This window comes from Microplitis mediator, chromosome 11, assembly GCF_029852145.1.
Source record: "Microplitis mediator isolate UGA2020A chromosome 11, iyMicMedi2.1, whole genome shotgun sequence".
NCBI classification, from domain to species: domain Eukaryota; kingdom Metazoa; phylum Arthropoda; class Insecta; order Hymenoptera; family Braconidae; genus Microplitis; species Microplitis mediator.
In genome coordinates this window covers 12,573,331-12,596,408 of record NC_079979.1, presented here as the reverse complement: position 1 = coordinate 12,596,408, position 23,078 = coordinate 12,573,331, and the positions used below count along the sequence as shown (strand labels likewise).

At 28.6% G+C, this 23,078-nt stretch overlaps 1 protein-coding gene across 2 annotated transcripts; it reads left to right on the top strand.

Moving 5' to 3' along the window:
* Nucleotides 1-2,457: 2,457 nt before the first annotated feature.
* Nucleotides 2,458-23,025, top strand: LOC130677323 (MAP kinase-activating death domain protein). Of its 2 annotated transcripts, XM_057484037.1 has the most exons (24): nucleotides 2,458-2,898; nucleotides 3,000-3,168; nucleotides 4,269-4,437; nucleotides 4,509-4,686; nucleotides 4,760-4,917; nucleotides 4,979-5,276; nucleotides 6,056-6,418; nucleotides 6,497-6,603; nucleotides 6,668-7,374; nucleotides 7,450-7,688; nucleotides 7,753-8,172; nucleotides 8,240-8,437; nucleotides 10,041-10,640; nucleotides 10,719-10,910; nucleotides 13,167-13,266; nucleotides 13,623-14,063; nucleotides 14,980-15,109; nucleotides 15,173-15,389; nucleotides 15,563-15,835; nucleotides 17,049-17,225; nucleotides 19,543-19,551; nucleotides 20,489-20,561; nucleotides 20,625-20,671; nucleotides 22,247-23,025. In XM_057484037.1, the coding sequence occupies exons 1-24, from the start codon at nucleotides 2,803-2,805 to the stop codon at nucleotides 22,394-22,396; spliced, it is 5,511 nt and encodes a 1,836-aa protein (XP_057340020.1). In that variant the 5' UTR covers nucleotides 2,458-2,802; the 3' UTR covers nucleotides 22,397-23,025. The 2 variants fall into 2 exon arrangements, with proteins under 2 accessions (XP_057340020.1, XP_057340021.1); XM_057484038.1 differs by lacking the exon at nucleotides 19,543-19,551.
* The last annotated feature ends 53 nt before the right edge of the window (nucleotides 23,026-23,078 follow it).

Genomic DNA, 23,078 nt, shown 5'->3' with positions numbered 1-23,078 from the left:
TAAAAAGTAGCTTTTTATAGGGCGTAGGAGAAAATTTAATTTTCAACGACCACCCTAATATATATAGATATTTATAATATATATATATGAATAGCTCGTGAATTTTTTATACTTATATTCCATTGTTATAAAAATATATGTAAGACTGAATTAGTGTGTTTGTATTATTGTTTGTGAAAAAAAAATAATAATATAAATAAAATGATAATTTTAATTTGCAATAATTGACTGTCTTTAAAATTGATAGAATTAAATTTCATTTTATTTTCGCGGGTAGTTTTAAAACTGTCATATCATTAACATATTTTAAAACTAATTACTGTAATTATAACTAATTATAAAAAATGAAAAAAATAAAAACAATAATAATTGTAATATTAATTATAATATTAGGAATTATTTTCTAAAATGTTCCGATTGATGTCATTAAAAATTATCTAATGTAATCGATTTAAATTATGAAACTAAATAATAATTATTAATATTACGATACTGATAGATAATAAAATGATTGTCCAGATGAGTGACTTTTAACAAATGAAACAAATGAATATATAATAATAATTATTAATTAATGTGTTACATAAAATTAAAAAAAAGAACATACTGTTAAAGATGTTTCACTTGTGATTATTTAATATATAATTAAATAAAGTAATTTTATTGTTACATCAAAAATAATGGTTTTGAATTTTTTGTTGCATTCATTTTATTTTTTGTAATAAAATTATCAAAATATATTTTCTTTATCTTTGAAACTTACAAAATTTATTTATTTATTTATATATTTATTTACACCAATCGGCTTTATAAAAATTTACCTATTATGGGCATTCTCAGACAGTGTCTTGAACTCTTGAGCTCGAAAATACTAGTGTTTTTATTTTATATTAGCAATCTTTGGAAAGAATGAACCGATTTTGACGTTCAAAAAGGCCTTTGACGCAGTTTTTGACCTCTAAAATTTCAACGAAGCGGTCTCTGATTAAAAGAAACGATTCAATTTTACTACTATATAGATACATTCATCATTGAGTGAATCGTTTTGTTTAATCAGGGGTCATCAATTAGTTCAACGATTTAGATTTTATTAGAAAAAAACACTTTTTCGAAATTCTTTTGACAACGATTTTTATTGAACAAATAAATTGATTTTGATGGTTGAGGTGGTATCTGAAACGGCTTATAAAGTTTTAAAGCTGATTAGTTTTTGGAATCGATATATCGAGTACATTACAAGTTATCCGAAAAAAAAACATTTTAAAAAAATTTTATTTTTGAAATATCTCCGAATATACTGTGCCAATTATGCTCAATTTCTTACAAATCGTTGGAATTAATGAGCCGTTTCAAACGCCACCTCAAAAAGCCAAATCGGTTCATTCGTTCAAAAGTTACAGAATATTTACATACGTACGTACGAACGTACGTACACTTGGACATCATCTTGAAAAGAGTCAGAATAAGTTTTGACCGCAAAAACGTCGAGATTAATTGAAAACTCGGTTTTTGAAAATCGGACCGAAACCAATAACTTCCCTTTTGTCTAATTTTAAATTTTCTTAGCGGGAAGTTAAAAATTCAAACCTTAATTGAAAAAAGACAATGTAGTAGCAATTTCACCGGGATATAGAATTAAAAAAAAATTACTTACAGTTGTTATCAATTAGGAGTTTAACAAAATTTGTTCATAAATTTTATCCCACGAAATTTGAAAATTCGAACTATAAAATTGACACGAAGATTTTTACTGAAATTTATTTTCCAAATTTCGTTTAACTGCTAATTGAAAGCAAATGTAATTTTTTTTTAAATCTATACCTCGGCAAAATTGCTTCTACGTTATCCTTTTTCCAATCAATGCTTTAATTTTTTTTTAATTAATTACTAAAATTTTAATGCGCCTGCGACAATTAAAAGTAATTGAAAATTTTCAAAAAGTGAAGCGTACTATTTGAGAATGCTCTTTATTTATTTTTGTTCAAATTAAACAAATTATTTAACGTGTATATTTTATTCGATTTGAAATATATGAGAATTGCACACCCTTATTTTTTTAAATAATTTTACTACTAATTAACTTTACTTATGACTTTTTGCTTAATTGTTACCTTAAATAAATAAATACGCGCCTAAAATATAGAAAAAAAGAACTTTTTTCATAAATATACATATATATAGTTGTATAAATTTTGGGCGCAAATTGAGTTTTGCCGTATTGATCGACTGACGTAAGTTATACCGAGGGTGTGTGTGAGTGGGTGTGCATGTTTGTGTTTAAATGTCAATATGAGGGTACACGTGTGCACGTTGATCTAGTTTTTGATTGGTCAGTGATATGGCTGAAGGTTATTTTTACGTGCGCACGCACACTAACTTCGTCTTCATATATATATATATATATATTTTTTAAATAATGATTATACTGCTGCTTATGATTCAAACGTCAGTTTAGGAGAGTTTAGTATCGTCACGACTTTCAAGTCGACGACATTCTAGACTATTTTCTAAATATATATATTTATACATATATATAAAAGTAATATCCTATAATATGTCAAGAATATAATGACAGAGGGATAGTATTGATTTTCATCTTAACTCAATTTAAAAAGACAAGACAATTTATCATATTTCTTCTTGTCAGTAATTCGTATTCTTCTCGCTCATAATTAAATCACATTATGAGTACACTAATTAGCTTATCAAATAACAATAATTATTCAAGCAATTATCTGTCAACTTGACGTTAAACCGTTTAAATAATAAATAATTAATTTTTTATAAAAATTATTTAACAAAATGGACGTGCAGAAAAAATTTTTGTGTCCGAGACTGGTTGATTATTTGGCTATCGTTGGAACTAAAGCACCACCAGTTTCACGACAACCTGTTCAGGTAATTAACATAATCACATATTTATTATCGGATTATTTATTACAGTAGATAACAACATATATAAATATATGTGTACATTGTTTTTTTTTTAAATGATTTAGTTACCGGAATTATTACGTCGCTATCCAGTTGAAGACCACAAGGATTTTCCTTTACCGCTGGATATGGTTTACTTTTGTCAACCAGAAGGTTGTTCGAGTGTTGGGCCTAAAAAAAGTGCACAGAAAGATTCGACTTCATTTACATTTACTCTCACTGATAAAGATTCTGGTAAAAAAAATAATTATCTTAGAGTTAGCTGACAATTTTTACAATTTTCGAATTTTTTTTTTCAACTTTAATTAAAGAAATAAAGAAAAACTAAAAATATGCACATGTAGAAATTTTAAAAAACTGTAGGCGCAATTTTTTGAAATATTTTTTAAAAACTCCAAAAATTATTAGGCGTCAGTTAATTTCAGTATCAAAAAAATTATCCTGAAATTAGCATGAGTTTGCATATAACAGACATCAGACAAATTTGAAATTATAAATAATTAAGAAAATGATATTTTTAAAAAATCCACTTATTTATTTTTTAATTTTTTAAATGCGCATTTTTTTTTAATTTTATTTCATCAATTATTTATTCTAATTATTAATCATTTTAAATTTGTCTGATGTCTGCTACATCCACACATAAATTAGCAGACAATTAATAATTTTCAAATTTTTTTCTCAACAATTTAACATACGTAAAAAAAAAAAACTAAAAATATGCACATGTAGAAAATTAAAAAAACTGTAGGCGCATTTTTTAAAAATATTTTTAAAAACTCCAAAAATTAGTATGTCAGTTAATTTCAGTATAAAAAAAAAGGATCTTGAAATTAGCATAAGTGTGCATATAACAGACATCAGACAAATTTGAAATTATAAATATTTAAAAAAAAAAAATGCACTTATTAATTTTTAAATTTTTTAAATGCGTATTTTTCAATAATTTTATTTTATCAATTATCTACTCTATCAATAATTTTAAATTTGTCTGATATCTGCGACATTTACACTCATAAATTAGCAGACAATTAACAATTTTAGAATTTTTTTTTCAACAATTTAATATACGTAAAAAAAAAAACTAAAAATATACACATGTAGAAAATTTAAAAAGCTGTATGTGCAATTTTTTGAAATAATTTTTTTTTTTTAATTTATCATTCAAAAAAAAATCCAAAAATTATTAAACGTCAGTTAATTTCAGTCTCATTAAAAAAATGATTATTTTTATAGAAATTTTTTTTGAAATTTTTTATGGTCAAAAATATTTCTGATTATTCTATTTAATTTTCCCTTTAAATAAATAAATTAATTAACCGCTTAAATTTCAGGTAAAACTCGTTACGGAATATGTGTTAATTTTTATCGACCAGTTGAACGCTATACGTCTGCATCCGGGTCTAATAACGTCTGGAAAAAAAAGGATAAGAATGACATTAAGTTACGTAAAGAAAGTTGGCGTAGGAGTATGGAGCGTAGCACTGATTCAGCCTTTTCGAGGTAAACTTAACTACTAATCAAATAAATTTATTGATTTACTAAATACTAATAATTAAATAATTAACTTTTAGTGACTACAGGAGCAGCGTAATTGGCCCCAGTGATTCTGAAAGGGAATTCCCAAGTCGTAGAGGATCTGATACACCATTAGCTAGTAGGGCTCCTCGCTTGGGAATAACTGCTCCGAGTTGCGACAGCGAAAGTGGTGGAAGTCATTCGCCATCACCTCGAGCTTCTCGTCGACGTCAAGTAAATTAATACCATATTTAATTATAAATTATAAAACTATTTAACTATAAGTTAATATCATTATTATTTACAGAGGATAAGAAATCATTCATTAACTTCATTATGTATTATATCTCACCATCCATTTTTTTCACGTTTTCGTGAATGTTTGTTTGTATTAAAAAAACTTATTGACGCTTGTAATGAAAATGCATTGCCGCAAAAAGTTGGAGCATCACGACAGACAAATAGGTATTAATTATTATTATTAGTTAATTATAAATAATTAATTAACTAATTAATTATATTTTAGAGACACTGTCTGGAGTGTACTGACATCGCAATCCTTCCAAGGAGCTTCATCACTCGTATTACATGACGTACGTGAAATAGAAACCTGGATTTTGCGATTACTCAGTGCCCCAGTTCCAGTCCCTGATAAAACGCGCGTAGAACTTGAAATTTTATCACCACAAGTTCCGGCTTTGTGTTTTGCTCTGCCAGATCACACGCGTTTTTCTCTTGTTGATTTTCCTTTACATCTTCCATTAGAACTTTTAGGCGTTGAAATTTGTCTGAAAGTCCTAACATTAATTCTTCTAGAACATAAGGTAATTTATATAATATATTTTAAAATTATAGACAATATGATTCTGAAGTTAGTAGACAATTAATAATTTTTGAATTTTTTTTTCAACAAACCCAAGTAGCAGAGACAACTTTAAGTTATCATAAAGATGTCTTTTAAAAAGACAAGATAAATTTTCTTTTGTCTCAAACTCAAGTTTTTTTTATATACACAATAAGACGTACAGAAGTTGTGTTCTTTTTCGTTTAAATTACTTATTTAGCAATTATTTGTAATTTAAATTTGTCGTCACTTGTCTCAAGTCTTTGAAGCAGATATTTTTTCGGTGATATAAATTTTTGATCGCTTTTTCAACATTTTAGTGTCTTATCGATAGGGCAAAAAAAGCCCAAAACTGCTATCTAATAGATGTCACGATGCTAAGTGTCCTACTTGGGAATCGATTACAAAGAAAACAAAACTAAAAATATTCACATGTAGAAAATTAAAAAAGTTATAGGTGCATTTTTTTGAATTATTTTTTTTTTATAATCTATCGTTTCTAAAAAAAAATTCAAAAATTATTAGACATCGACTAACTTATGATACTGAAAGTAGCAGACATTAAAAAAATTTATTTATTTTAAATAAACAAGTAAAATACTTATAGGAAAAACTTTAGAAAATTGCACATCAGAAACAGAAACAGAAAAAATTTTATTTTACTTACAACTATTTAATTTATAAGGATTTAAAAATTGTCTGATGTCTGCTAATTTCAGCATCATGACATTAATTTAACTGTTTTAATGAATTTTTTAGATTGTCCTCCAGTCAAGAGATTACAATGCTCTCTCAATGTCCGTAATGGCATTCGTTACAATGATTTATCCATTAGAATACATGTTCCCAGCTATTCCGCTGCTGCCGACGTGCATGAGTTGCGCTGAACAATTACTATTAGCACCAACGCCTTTTGTCATCGGAATACCCGCCTCTTTTTTGATGTACAAAAAAAATTTTCGTATGCCAGATGATATTTGGCTAGTCGATCTAGACAGCAATAAAATAGTCCCACCAAGTGGTACTCATGAAACAATACCTCCGCTTCCGGAACCCGAAGGCACTATTTTGAAAAATCATCTCAAACAATCAATGCAATTAATGGATCAAGCCGGCTCTAATGTATTTTATTTATTTTATTAATCACTCAATAATCAATAATATTTATTATTATTGTTAATTAATAATATTTAATAACAGAATATAAATATGGGGTCAAATCAGTTATCATCGAAAACATCTCCGCAGTCTGGAGTGCCGTCTCCAAGCCGCAGAGAAAGCTCAGCGTCTCATCAATCAACTCTAAGGTACTTGAGAATTTAAACTAAAAAATTTTTAAATACTTTGAATTATTTAAACTTTTACTTTTAGTGTGATACCTTCGTCGCGACATAGACCTAGTGTAGACCAAGGAAACTCATCACAACATAGTCCAATAAGTTCACCAGGAGCCTCAACAGCATCGAGCCCGAGTCGTTTGTCATTTAGTAGCCCGGTTGGAGCGAAACCAACCAATCAATCTCAGCAGCAGCAACAGCAACCATTCAACCCTTTCATTTACGGCAATGACGTTGACTCAGTTGATGTCGCGACACGTGTAGCGATGGTTAGATTCTTTAATTCGCAGAATCTACTAGCGAATTTCACGGAACATACTCGCACACTGAGACTTTATCCCCGTCCAGTGGTTGCGTTTCAGATAAATTCATTTTTGCGGTCACGCCCGAGGACAAGTGAATTCTTGGACAAATTCGCACGAACCCAAGCCGTTGAATTTTTAGCAGAGTGGTCTCTGACTCCCAATAATGTCGCGTTTTTACGAGTACAAACTGGGGTATTTGATCCTGCGCAAATTGGAGATAAGGCTCGTTGGTTTGCTGATTCATTGGAACCTATTTATTTTTCTGTATGGGATGCTTCGAATTCTCTTATCAATGCTATAAAATCGCTCGAGGAAATGGAAAACCAACCGACAGATGAAAGCGGATCTGATTCTGAAGGTGCTGATAGCACTAGCTCATCTTATTCATCTTTATCGGACTTTGTTTCGGAAATGGCTTCTTCTGATTTATCGCCCAGTATGTTTACTTTATTTTTACTTCCATTAATAAATTATATCGACTATTTACTGATATTTTTATTTATAATTAAAGGTAACAATCATTCACAAACAACCCAGCATCAAATGTCACTGTCAGTGGATCCTAAAAATCTTTACAATCCTCCAGACTCATTACAGTATCCCGGTAATGAAGAAGATACAGCAGCACGTCCTGATAGCCCAGCAAGTACTTCTTCTAGTCACAGTGATCTCAGTAGTCCAAGTTGCAATCGAGACTCGGAACTTGAACTTAATCCGAAAGCTCAAGAAATCTTTCAAGTTCCAAAAAATGTAATTTGTCTATTTTTAAATTATTGAGTAGACATCTTTTAATAATTCAATTATATTTTTATAGATGCCGCCGATGATTCCAAGTCTGGAACGACAACCGAGTATTGGAAACGTCATGGATCGGACTCCAAGTATAACTGGGACCGGGCCACTGCTACCTCGTCAAATGAGCATCGGAGATAATTCACAGCGTAGATCTAGTTTAGCTGGAAGTCCTAAAGTAAACGAACGCTCGCCAGCTTCACCAGTTAATCCATTCACTCGACAGAGCAGCGACAAAATTGACGGCAACGGCGTCCTCAGACAATCATCTCAAGGATCGTTATTTGAGCAAATAGCTTCCCAAGCCAAAGATTTGGTTCGTGAAACCACAAGGCAGAGTAGCCAAGACGGTATTTTAGCGCACATGGACAAGCTGAAGATTCAAGCGAAAGAAAAAATAAACGAAGCTGGAGAAGACAGTCTTTTTGCTCCCCTTGAACATGTAATTTTAGAAGAAATTTAATTTAGGATGTAAATAATTGTTGCTTAAAATTTTTTTTTTATTTTAGCTAACGCAACAAACGAAAAAAGCTGTAGACGGAGCAACAAAGTCTGTGCAAGAAGCTTCGAAGTCAGCTTTGGAAGCGAGCAAGACCGCTGCTGGTGTCAGTAAAAATACTCTTGACGATTTGACGTACGTGGGGAAAAGTACTTTTGGGGATTTAACTAAAAGTGCTAAGGAAGCAACCAAGAAAGGTCTATTGAAGGTAATATATAGTTTATATGGCAATAGGGGTCTTGATCTTCAGACAAAATATCTCTGTGACAAAATTTTACAGTCGACTACCCGTCATAAGTCTCTTCCCCTCAATCGGGAGTTACTGAGTCCAAACAGCTTCCCCCACTTAACCACTTTTTTGAGTTTCATACCAGACATCCCGTTATAAGCCTCAGTTAAAATTGTCTAAATTATAAACTAACAATAGGAACAAAATATCTAAATAAATAACGAGAATTTACTATCGATGTTTCGCGGAGAATAATTTAATCAGTATTAAGTAAAATATAATTTTTTGTCCATAGTTGTAATCATTAATTACAATTAAAGCTTCCGTTACAATTTAAAAGTTTTTTGATCATTATGTTGATCAATAAAATTATTATTAGTGTAAAAAGATAAGTATTTATTTTAGCGCTATAAGCACTAGAAAAATTGGGATAGTGACGTATGTAACAAAACGTAAATATGACGTTTAAAATGATATAAAATAAAACAGGCTCATATCGGGTAGTCGAGAACAAAACTAAACGCACGGTAGTGGGAAGACTGAAATTTCAAGAAAAATTTCCCCTACATCCTCTAGACGACACGGAGAAAAATGTTCCCGAGTCGAAAAACAAATTCGGATTTAAGTCTCAAAATTCTCAATGAGGTTTTTGAGGATCAATTTAGAATTTTAAGATTGACAACAGTATAGAAAGTTATCGTAGTTTAGTCCTCAAAGTAGTAGTTACGGCCTATTTTACCACTTTGAGGACTAAACTGGAATAACATGTTCTGGATTAGAGTCTCAAAATACTCAAAACATACAGGAATAATTTTATCCGCATTTGAACCTCAAAAGTTTCATTCGTCGTATTCTCTCCCCTCCCTTTTCTATCTAAAATTTTTCAAAGTCCGAAATATAACTTTTCATTCGTTGAGGATTTTGAAGTCTCAGTTATAATTTAAAATCGATAAATTATTCGGATTTAGACCTCATAGTTCTCATTGAGGATTTTTAGTACTAAAGTAGAGTTACTTTTTGGGCGGCAAATAAAACATCAAAAGAATTGAGGCTTTTGAGGACTAAACTAAAATTTGTTTTTTGACTTGGGCTGACTCGAAACCTAGCAATTTTTATAATGCTGTCGACCAAACTTGAAACACGAAGTGAAGTATCCAAAAAATTATTATGCCGCATCACAATTATTATAATGTATGAAAGTAATTGTTATTAAAGTTTATCGATAAGTCTCTCACGTGTAGTAAGTATTGTGATACAGCATAATAATTCTGCGTATGAGTATAATAATTTTTTTGATGCTTCACTTCTTGTTTCAAGTTTGGTCGACAGCATAATAAAAATCGCTAGGTCTCAAGCCAACATTTTTCTTCGTGGAGGCTTATAACAGGTAGTCAGCTGTATTGCATTTTTTGGAAAATTCCTTTGTTTTTTATCATTTTTATCGTTGGGATTTTTTGTCTTGAAGATATTTTGTTCAGGGACCAAAACGCATGGAATCATTTTATATAATTAACTCCTTTAATAGCAAAAGCTTTTATATATCAGCAAAAGAATGATAATTTTGGTATTGATCAATTTTTAGAGCTTGGGTGAATCTCAACAGTCCCCAGAACAAATACCCCAGTCAGCACGCCAATCACTTAAACGTGATTCATTGAACACACAGTTAGTAGCGTCAGAATCACGTGGTGGTCGACGAGATCTTGGTCGTGATTTTTTCAGTAATGTCAGCAACGATATTAATGGAATAGCCGCTCAAACGAGCAATATGTTCAGTGATTTATTCGGTAGTAAAAATAATTCAAATCGCAATAGTAATAATTTATTATCGGGAGCTCAGAAGGTTAAAGATAAATCATCAATGCCGTCATTTAGTCCATTTAAGCGCGGGAAAGGTGGATTAATGGATAAATCATCATTAATAAAGCACACTAGCAATAGAAATGACGCCGAGGATATTCAAAGAGCGCAAAACAACGAGCGAACAAATACAAATAATGACAATCAAGCTTTTATTACTGAAGTTATAAATCAAGTTCTAGCTGGAGAGGGAATTGGTTACTTCAAACTTAATAGATTAAAGAAACTTATGGAAGATGAAAGTTATAGAGATGTTGTCGTCACTAAATTAAATCGCGGTATAAATCGTAAAATAAGTCCCGATGACCACATTGACGACGTCGTAAGTATTTTATATTTTACTGGTAATATAAATTTATTTGAATAATAAAAAATAATGGAATTGGTTAATGCTTCCAAGTGTATATCGCGGCCAATTTACAAGGGAATGCTAATGTGCCTTCAAGCAGTGGCCAGTGGTTTAGCTCATACTTATCATAATTACGGCCTCGGTGGTATGGCATCGGTATTTCAATTAATGGAAATTGCTCATACACACTATTGGAGTAAAGATCTCACTGATGGAGGATATGAAGCGCCTTTGCTATTACAAGTATTTATACTGAAAATTTTTATTACATGGAAAAAATCGTAGTATTAAAAATTAATAAGAAGTAGTAAAAAGTGGAATTTATTATCGATAATTAGATTTTTATATATTTCAAAGTAGTTTACTAATTATTGTAAATGTTCAATTATTAACAATTAAATGTTTACCATTTGTTAATAAATTGTGATCCTGGTTAAAAATTAATAGGGTAACAGTGCCAAATATTGACAGAGCTCTATCCGGGATTCTGACAGTACCCTCCCCCTACTTTTTTTTTTAATTTTAAAAAATATTCAATGACTTTTAACTGTCATAAGTAGGGCCAGAATTTTGGCTTTAATTTAAAAATAATAATCAATAATTAATGGTGTGAAATTTTTGATATTACGGCAAAAAACATTGGTCGTATAAAAAAATTTTTTGAACAAAAGTTGTAGGAAATTTAATTTTATAAAAAAAATGTCTCTTATAATTTTTTCTTAGGACTAATAAAAAAGCCGTAATTTCAAAATTAAGATTATTGTAATTATCAAAAATTTGAATACTTCATTATGAATCTTAATTTCGGAATCACGGTGAAAATATTGGTTGTATAAAAAAACTTTTCAAATAAAAGTTGTTCGAAATTTAATTTTATAAAAAAAAATGTCTCTTATAATTTTTTCATAGCAGCAATAAAAAAGCCGTAATTTCAAAATTAAGATTTTCGTAATTATCAAAAATTTGAATCACTCACTATGAAACTTAATTTTGGAATTACTGTGAAAATATTGGTCGTTTAAAAAAATCATACGAGAGATTTATTTTAGAAAATTAAATTTCCTACAACTTTCGTTTGAAAACTTTTATGATAAAACAAATATTTTCGCGGCAATATCAAACATTTGAATAATTCATTTAAAAATTAAGGCAAAAATCTTGTCCCTAGTCATAAGCGTATTAAAATTTTATTAGTTTATTAAAGAAAAATTTAATCATTAATTAAAAAAAGGACATCGTAGTCACAATTTTACCGGGAAATAGATTTTAAAAAATTACTTATCAGTGTTACTAATTAGGAGTTAATAGTATATTACACACCGAGGGAAGTAAAGTAAGAAATGTCTCAGATCACATGTAATTGTTGGCCGAGGCGAAGCCGAGGTCAACAAACATGTCATCTGAGGCTTTCTTATTTACTTCCCGAGGAGTGTATACTATTTTTCTCCTCGACGGAGGCGGAAAGCGGCAACTTCGTTTTGCACAGCGGGACGAAAGTTGACGCTTTCCGCCCGGAGGTGAGAAAATAAAATTTGGTAAATAAATTTGAGCTTACAAAATTTGAAGGGATTTTTAGGCAGTGCCTAAAACAATGAATAAGAAATTTACTACTTTCAAGTACGAAACTTGAACCGTTTACTGAGAATGTATGAGGATGAATCATGATACATCAGGATGGGTGGAGATGGATAAGGATAATCATGAACTTTCCTATCCATTTCCACGATCAGTCCTCACTTTCCGACGTCGGAAACCGCAAATTGCAAATCTCGAATTTGACTCCACCGTCCATCTTACGGCATTGAATAAATTAATATTTGAAACAATGAATAATCCCCCCATCACTTTTTGAAAATATTGAATTACTCTCAACTGTCATAGCCGTGTTAAAATTTTATCAGTTAATTAAAAAAAAATTAAAACTTCAATTGAAAACAGGAAAATTTTGCCGAAATATAGAATTTTTAAAAATTACTTATAGTTTTTATCAATTAGGAGTTAAACGAAATTTGTTTAATAAATTTTAGCCTACAGAATTTGAAAATTTGAATTAAAAAATTGACATGAAGATTTTACTAAAATTTATTTACTAAATTTCGTTTAACTTCTAGTTGATATCAACTATATGTAATTTTTTTTTAAATTTCCATCTCGGCAAAATTGTAACTACGTCAATTTGATATTTTTTATTTGAATATTTGTAAAAAGAGGGGGGGGGGCTGGGAATGCCCTTAATTACCAGATACCTAAATACCCTCAAAAATTCATGAATTTTTCAATTATTGAAGGTATTTAGGTCATTAAATGGAGCTCGATCAATATTTGGCACTACCCTACATACAAATTAATTCGGAGTAAAAAAATATACTACAAAATAAGTTTTCAACTCTCATTTTTTCCATGTAAATATTTTATTTCTTTTTGCTCGAACAATTTATTGCTATAATATTATAAAAATAAATCTAAAACTTTGCTTATATAATTATATGAACTTTCCAGGCAAGCTCATTTGAAAGTCATGAAAATTTACGGTCTAACTTGGCTAATAAATCAGAACTGGTTGACGTCACTAAAACACTATCATCACAGCATTTACATGGTAATTTATACCCTTAGTTTATTTAACTTTTTACCACTCAGCAGTTTATTTTGTCGTTAAAATAATTAACCTCTGAATAGTTATATTTGAATATTAGTCTGCTTCAAGCAAAACATATTTTAATACTGGATTAATTTTCATTCGTAAGTCTCTTGTACATTTTCGTTCTCTCTGTTGAGTGGCGATTAATTGTTTAAAATATAATTACTTCATAGTGCCTGGTATATTAAAATAAACTAGTAAATTAGTTTTGAAATAATTTACAGGGAGCAGAAAATTAAATTTCAATTGAAGTTGAGGAATATAACGAAATTATTTCAGTTTAAAAAATGTTATAAATGATGATTTATTTTTAGATGGATCACAAGTTCATTTGGAAATATCACATGCAGTATCGCCGTCGTCTGCCAGTGACAGTAATCAATCGACGGCAGATTTATTTCTTGATATGTTTTCAAAAAAAGGGAAATTATTAAGTAAACTGGCGTCTTTTGATTCTGAAAGTGGTAGTCGTACGACGCACGGGTCATCGATTATTAGTTCAAGTGATACATCGGATAATAAAAACGCGCTATCGAACCATCCAGCATTCCGACAGTCTCATCAGTCAACATTATCGATACGCAGTGCTGTATCGGACAGTGAAGTTGAGCAGGGTAATAATCGTAATGAAAAACGAGGTAGTATTTGGTCAAGTAAATCATCTTTAAGTGCTGGGTTTCGTTATCACGGCGGTAATTTATTGCCAACTACTACGACACCTAGTCCAGAAGCTGCGAGAACTTATTTATTTGAAGGTAATTTATAATTTGATGATTCGCGTCACTAATTACAAAGAAGCTTATATTTTTATACGCTCTGTTGGCTTTAGTCACTAAGTTTTAAACCGAAAGGGCGTATAATTTTTTATTTTAATTGCGAATCATATTGTAGACTTATTGTATACTGTAAAGAGGGAGTTTGTTTTTCCAGTGGAGTGATTTTGAAGTGAACTGGACTTTATATAAGTCCGCATTTACTCCGATTTGGATTTCAAACATTAAAATAAACTCCTTTTAGAAGTTAATTTTACTCCGAACTGAAGTTTCAATATTGAAGTAAACTCCCCTTCGGAGTAAATTTCACTCCGAGGGAATTAAATAAATACACAGTCATCCGCTCCGCATTCACTCCAGACTTAATCCACGTTCATTCCGCAATTTTTTTACAGTGTAAAGCTCTAAATTGGTAAAAAAATTTTGAAAGTCAAAAGGGCGTATAATTAATCTACACTGCAAAAAATCAGGAGTGAATTCGGAGTGATTATGGATTTTATTTAAATTTGAATTCACTCCGTCACTCAGAGTTTCAGAGTTTAAAAAAAATCACTCCATATGCAGAGTAAATAGAGAATTTGTTTTTCTAGAGGAGTGATTTTCGGGTGATCTGGATTTTATCTAAATCCGCATTTACTCCGACTCGGAGTTTCCATATGAAAATAAACTCCCCTTCGCAGTAAATTTTACTCCAAGGGGATTAAATAAATATATAGTCATCCACTCCGCGTTCTCTCCGCTAATTTCTTAAAGTTTTTATGCCCTTTTGGCTCTCAAATTTTTGTCCTTTGGCTTTAGAGAGTTTCCTGAAGCCAAAAGGGCATAGAAAAATATATCATTTTGAAATTAGTAACGCGAATTAATTATTTTATTTCTAAAATTTATTTTCATTATTCAGGTTTGTTGGGTAAAGAAAGATCACGACTATGGGATCAAATGCAATTTTGGGAAGACGCGTTTTTAGATGCCGTAGCACAAGAACGTGATATGATTGGTATGGATCAAGGGCCAGGTGAAATGATGGAAAGGTAAATTTTAATTTCGTAAGCTACAATTTCATTTATTTAAATAAATTTCTTTTATGTCATCAGATATAAAAGTTTGAGTGACAGTGAACGTCGTCGACTAGAACACGACGAAGATCGACTACTGTGTACATTATTACACAATTTAACAGCAATATTAGTGATGCTTAATGTAGAAAAAGTAGAACTTAAGCGAAAAATTCGTCGTTTGTTAGGTAAAAGTCATATCGGTTTAATTTACAGTCAGGAACTTAATCAATTACTCGATCAAATTGACAACTTGGTAAGTTTACTTTCTTTAATGTCTATTGAAATATTTAAAAAATTAAATTTCTTAATAATAAATTTTAATTAATGCACCACTTCTACGCAATGATGGATGTTATTTAATATATAAGTTATCTAATAAATAAATAACTGTATTATTGAAGTGGTATTTTTAATAAATTGTTTCAGCACGGGAACGATATCGATTTGAAGCCACTAACGTCTCGACAAATGCATAGACAATCGTTTACCGTCCATGCTGGTACAGATGCCGAAGGCGAGTTGCGTTTTCTAGAAGTTCGGCATGATGGATTAGTATTACGATCGGTAAACGGTGTAATTGTCGAGCGTTGGTGGTATGAACGCTTAGTTAATATGACATGTAGTCCCAAAAATAAGGTATTATGTTTATCTAAACGTAATGGCGACCAGTTGGAACTGCATAATTATTATACGAAAAAAGTAAGTCATTACTATGGCATTTGTGACTTTACATAATTTACTGTGGGTCGTTCATAAAATACGTCACGCAAAACTTTACCTTTTTAGACCTCCCCCTTCGTCACAATCACATTTTCTGCGACCCCCTATCAATATTACGTGATAAATTATGGATTTCCCCCAGCCCCGTACATGATATATGGGAATTAATATATAGCATACAAATTTCTATATTTTAAAATATTTATTATTTGCAATAATAAAACTTTAATAACGAAATAAAAATCTGTCATAACGAACAAATCAATATATCTGTTATTTATCAGAAGTCTGAGGATTTTTCAAATGTTCTTTGATATTGAATTTATAAGGGAACTGATTGTGACAGATCGCAACGTTAGTGCCGATGTCGAAAAATAAATAACAAAATATGAGTAAATATAACAAGTTATTGAGCCATTATGACGGAAATATATACGTAGAAATATTTTATGTTACTAATTCCAAAGGACATAATCTTATACGCCCTTTTAGGAAACTCTAAAGCCAAAAGGGCGTATAATTTTTTTTTCATTGCTAATCGTCTGCTAGACTTATTTTATAGCTAAACATTAAAAAAAAAAGAAATTGTCAGCTTGAGAATAAGTCTACAATATGCATGACTTGTAATTAAAAAAAAAATTATATGTCCTTTTTGGTTTTAAGGGCAACGTCAACCGATTTTCAATTCAATTTAATTCACGGACGAACACTGGAAACTTAAAATAGAGAGTCTGTAGCGTTTTTTAAATCTTAACAGAGGGCTAAAAATTTCATATTTTCAAAAATTCTAATTCGTTTCCAAGGAAAATTGTTTCAAAATTCTCATTTACTCTGCGAGTGCAACAAAAATCGTTTCGTTGATTCCTCCAGTTGTGGGAAAAAGGTTTGTTGACGTTTCCCCTTACACTTAATGTCACAAGCTCAAAGGGCGTATGAAAATATGTCCTCCTAGAATTATTGACGCGATTTATATATTTACAAATATGAAATGAATGACTTTCTATCGTAACAAAAAAACTAAAATTTCAAAAAACCGAGAAAAATTTGAAAAATTACTTGATGAGCTGCAAACGTCACTTTCCTTAGACCCTCCGACCCCCTTGTCACCCTCCCCCATAAGTGCGAATGTATTTTATGAACTGCCCCCATTGAAATGTTTCTTTAAAAATAAAATTTATTATATTTTTATTAGAGTAAGGATCTTTACTACTGTATAAAAGATGCGATTGAAAAAGCAGCAGCTCGCGGTCGAGCTAATCTAGGAGTTGAACTGGGAGACGAATTTCCAGTGCAAGATGTAAAAACCGGAGAAGGCGGATTACTTCAAGTATGCATTGAAGGTGTGGGATTATTATTTGCCAATAGCAAGGTATGAGATTATTTGAACTTAATTCACCTCTTTTAATATATATTTAAATTTAAATAAAACTTCTTATTTTTTTTTAACTACTTTTATTCTTTTATCTATTAATCAGTTTTATTTTCTATTGTTCTTTATTCTAAATTACGCTCTGTTTTTTTTTATACAACAACAGCTGGATATTGCTACTTTATTCTCAGCAAATCATATAAATGTACCGAGTTTATTAAAAATTAATAGGTACTGAGTTAAATGAAAAAAAAAAAAGTATCTTCTTTTATATTTATTTTTTAATAAATAAAATTAATTAATTAACAGTTAATTAGTTTCAATAAAATTTATTGATTAACTTCTTTTTTTTTATTTTAATTTTTATAATTTTATTAATTACATCTCAACGCCAAGGACCACTCAATATTATCTCCTACAAATTTTGTATTGTATGAAATAATTAATTAATAATATTAATAGTTTTAGAATTAATTAGATGATGAATAGCAAAAAAAAAAAAAAAAAATTTATCAATACGGAAATTTAAATATATTAAAATATTATTTTATAATATTTGTACTTTTATTTATATATTTTTTTTCTTCATGCATTTTTCTTCCATGTTTATTAATTAAATTGCATGAACTAAATGTGCAGCTATAAATATATAATACTGTTTTTTAAATTTATTTATTTTATCAGTTAAATTTATAAAATTTTAATAATTAATTATTAATTATATATGATAATGGTTGCCATGTTTTTAATAATTTTATTATTTGTGTACTTCGCTACACATATATATCTATTATTATTTTTTTTATTTTATTTTATTATTAATCTAGTTCACATATTTATTTTATGTCAATCGCTAAATATATATTTTACGTTAAGGCCATTCTCAGACTGTTCCCCCACTTTTTTTGAAAATTTTCAGTGACTTTCAATTGTAGCCGTATTAAAATTTGGATAGTTAATTTAAAAAAAGTTAAAGCATTAATTGAAAAAAGGGGTACGCAGTTACAATTTCGCCGAGAGATTTAAAAAAAAATTATTTACAGTTGATATCAATGAGGAGTTAAACGAAATTTGGAAAATAAATTTCAGTAAAATCGTGGCAATTTTATAATTCAAATTTTTTAAGCTAAAATTTATTTACCAAATTTCGTTTAACTTCTGATTGATAACAACTGTGAGTAATTTTTTTTTAAATCTATATGTAGGGAAATTGTAATTACGTCAATTTGATATTTTTTATTTGAATATTTATAAAAAATGGGGGGCATTGTCTGAGAATGCCGTTAATGACCGAGTATTTAAATATCCTCAAAAATTTATGAATTTAATTCATGAAAAATATATAGTTTCATAAATTTTTCGTGAGTTAAATTCATCAATTTGTTAATTTTTAAGGGTATTTAGGTACCCGGTCATTGCGGGTATTCTTAGATAGTGCCGCCACTTTTTAAAAATATGCAATAACTTTAAACTTTCATAGCCGTATTCAAAATTAATTAATTAATTAATTGAAAAAAATTAAAACTTTAATTGAAAAAAGGACGACGCAGTAGCTATTTCGCCGAGTTATGGATTCTTTAAAAAATTACTCACAGTTGTTATCAATTAAGAATCAAACAAAATTCGTTTAATAAATTTTAGTCTACAAAATTTGAAAATTCGAATTAAAAAATTGACAACAAGATTTTACTGAAATTTCCCAAATTTTGTTTAACTCCTAATTGATAACAACTGTAAGTAATTTTTTTTTTCAAATCTATACCTCAGCGAAATCGCTACTACGCTGTCCTTTTTTAAATTAATGCTTTAACTTTTTTTAAAATTAATTATCAAAATTTTAATACGGCTACAATTGAAAGTAATTACAAATTTTAAAAAAGTGGAGGGCACTGTCTGAGATTGGCTTTAAATATATATTAAATGTTGAATGCCATTTTAAATATTTATTTTTAAAATATTAAAGCGAACTAAAAGTAATTAATAAATAATTAAATGTAAGATCGATTAAATTTATATTGGAATTTATTTTTTATGTGGGGAACTTTTGAGATGGTCCTTGTTATCCTCAAAACTGTATAATAAAATGATATACTATATTATTATTACTAAATATATATAAATATATATATAAAGCCGTCGAATATTATAAGCGGTGATAATAAAGTTTTATAAAATTCGTCTGAACAGTAGAAAAATATAATATAAACAAAGTTAATATATTTATTTATTTATTTTAAAAATATATATAAATATATATATTTCTGTTTGTTGTCCTGTCTTACGACAATGTCCCTTCTCATTCTGGCTGGACAAACAGGATTTCGAGGTATATTTAAAAAATGACTCATTGTGCAATTTATTATTATTATTATTTTAATATTTTTATATAAATGTTGCCCGTTTATTTAATTTTTAGTTGAACATTACAATTATTTTACTTTCTTACCTGAAAAAAATAAAATATAAAATATTAATATTATTATTATAATTAATAAATCCAAGTATCTTGTTTTTAGTCAACCCTATTATTATTTAGTTATGTTTAAGTGCTTTATCACATTGCAATTTAATTATTATTTATATTTATATTTTATTTATATAGATTGTCACTACTAAATGTTAGATGTATGGTCCATGTTTTATTTAATAACATAATACTACTACAATTCAAACAAATATTTTAAATAAAATCTATACAAAATTCGTGTTTATAAATTTAATATTTGAAACCTTAGATAAATAAATCACTTTGAAACATAAAAATATATAAGCCTACAAATCGCATCCTAGATAGAAAAATTATAATCCACCGCTCGTGTAGAAACACTCGATGCACACATTTAGCACTTAAATATTACTATTATTATTATTATTATTATTTTAATTATCATTTTTATTATTATTAATTATTATTATTATATAAATAAGCTATATACAATAATATCTATATAATCTATGATTTTTAAAGTTAGGCCATCTCCAGAGTTGCCTGTCACTGCCTCAACGTTGCAACAACACTTTTTATTTATTTTTTATACTTATTGTTAATTAGCCTTTAAAAATGTGATATTATTTGTAACTGTATGGCTTTTTTTTTTTGCTAAATATTATTTTTTTAATACAGGAGGAAGTATTAAAATGGCTCAAGTTATTGTCAAGTGCATGTGTTATTTATTTTAAGTGATAGATTTAATTTACTTTATTATTATTTTATTAATATTTGTTACTTTTTTGTGGTAAAATGAATATTCATTTGCTTACAGTTCTTCGTGAGGTTTGAACATATTCGAAAATGTTTCACTCAAAACGGAGGAATTTTTGTACTTGAAGAATTTAGTGAGTATTTATTATTTATTATTGATAAAATATTGTTTTTTAATTATTTTTATTTATTTATAGATCCTAAGACACGACAAATAATTCAGCATAAATATTTATCATCGATGGTATGTTTTAATAATTCATTATTTATTACTATTATAATTATATAGGGGAGAGGCAAAACGGGGTACTCCCGAAATTTTATAAAAAATATTTCTGTTTTTTTTTAAATTCCAAAATCACTTATATGAATATACAGTCGGACCTCGTTATAAGACTATTTGCTGTCTGTTTTTATAAACCAGATAGTGTGAGAGAGAAACTAATAATCTTATAACGAGATCCTACCGTATATTTATTTATTCCTATAGTGTACAGCAAATTGTTTTTATAGACTATATCTTTTATATTTTTTATTCATATATATGAATTTATTAATTTCTTATCTTCCTATTTTCAATTTTGGTTTCCTTGACTATCCTTCATCTTCTTCGCTTCCTTGTACTTTTTTATTATTTTCTTCTCGTACTCTCTAACGCCGTTATTATTTTTTCCATCGCCTTCACTGTCTCGTCCTTTATTTTTCCTCTTATTGCTGGACAGGACCAGATGTAGCTGAAGTTCTCTTCCTCCACAGTGCAGACTCTGCATTGTGTATCCTTGAACCCCTTGCACTGCGTTCTTCCTAGATTGCCACACTTGATCCTGGTCCATTCCTCCTTGTCCTCTACTTACATTTTCCTATCTTTCCAATACTTTTTCTTCCCAAATTCTTTTTTCATTTCCTTGACACTTTTCCAGTACTTGGACATTTATTTTCTCCCAGTTGCCTTGTATTTCAATGCCATGTTTGTTTGTAGATTTCTTCTCGCAATTTCTGTTGTCTTCTCCCGCTACTTTCTTTCTCCCATCAGGTCACTTTTATAAATATAATTAAACAATATTTTGAATTTTCTTTTCATTGTTTTCGAAAAATTTTGTTTTTGTAAAAAAATAATATAAAATCAATTTGATTTTTTTTTCTTATTAATTTACAATAAAAAAACTCCCAGTGTCAAATTAGTTCAGATGTATTTCAATAATCAACTTTAAAATATTTACAATTTTTTAAATTTAATTAACTTTTAATAATTTTTAATCTATTTTAATCTATTACTTTAAAAAATGTATAATTGCTTTGTTAAAAATATCTTCTTTAAAATTAAAACTAACTTCAATCTTTTACTTTGAAGTTAACAATAAGTAGTGATTAACAAATAAAAAATTACTAATTTAAAGTCGGTAGTTAAACTTTTTCAAAAATCGAAAGTATCTGTCGAAAAATGTTAATGACTTTTGTTTTATGATAAAAACTATTAAAAGTTTTTTTTTCTTCCTTTGCATCCAATAATTATGTGAAGTTTAATTTTTCTTTATGTAAATTACTTACAAGTAAATTTATTTAATATCCAGTAATTTTTTTTTTCACCTTTTTTAGGGGGTACTCATTTCGCCCGCAAAAAATGAAATTTTTTTTTTCAACGGCAGCTGAAAATTTTTTCTATTTACTTTGAATAACATTAAAAAAAAAAAATTAATGTATTTGAGTCCCCGAAAACTTAGTATTTATTAACCCCGTCTTTCCCCCTCTCTCCATCCCCTATATTTATTTATTTATTTATTTATTTATTTATTTATTTATTAATTTATTTATTTCTTAGGCAAGAGAAATATGTTATGCAGTCATATGCGTATTTTCTTATTTGGCAACGGGACTAAAACAACGTAAATTATCAAGACAAGAGCAGGAATCGTTATCAAATACTGGTGTCACTATAAAAGAAAGAAAAATAAAACATACCGACAATTAAGATATAAATTATTTTCATCAAACATACGAATCTTACAGCAATTAAAAATAAATTTAAAAAAACATAAATTGTTTTTTTAATAAAATTAACAATCACTAATTAATAATTGTTGATATTTATAAATAAATTGTAAATAACAAGTATATTTAAAATAATAGTTTCGAGCCAAAGAAATAGTTTTAAATAATTATTTTTATTATTTTTAGTCCCCTAAATATTTAATGAGTTGTGACCTAATAAGCAATACCCGTATGAGTGCCTATGTGATAAATTAATAACAATAACTTTTTTTTTCTAATTTAAATTGCAATTTCTTCTTATACCGAATATAAATTAAAGTATTTTATTGTTTATTTATCGACCTAAATGTTTTATCTAACGGAGAAAATTATTGTTGATATTTTATTTGTGTAACGATCGCCTGATAATAAATGTAAATCATAAATTTATGTATAATAATATATTGTAAAAAAAAACTAAGAAAAACTAATAAGTTAAAAAAGAGTAATAACTATCGATAGAGAATGAAACATATGAGTAATTTGTAGTTGAAAGATAATAATTAAATTATAAGAAAAATGAAACTTATTGTAAGTAATAATAATAATAAAATGTTTAATGGTTAATAAAAAAAATATTCAATTAATTTAAGTTATTATTTTATTTATTTTTAAGTTAATGC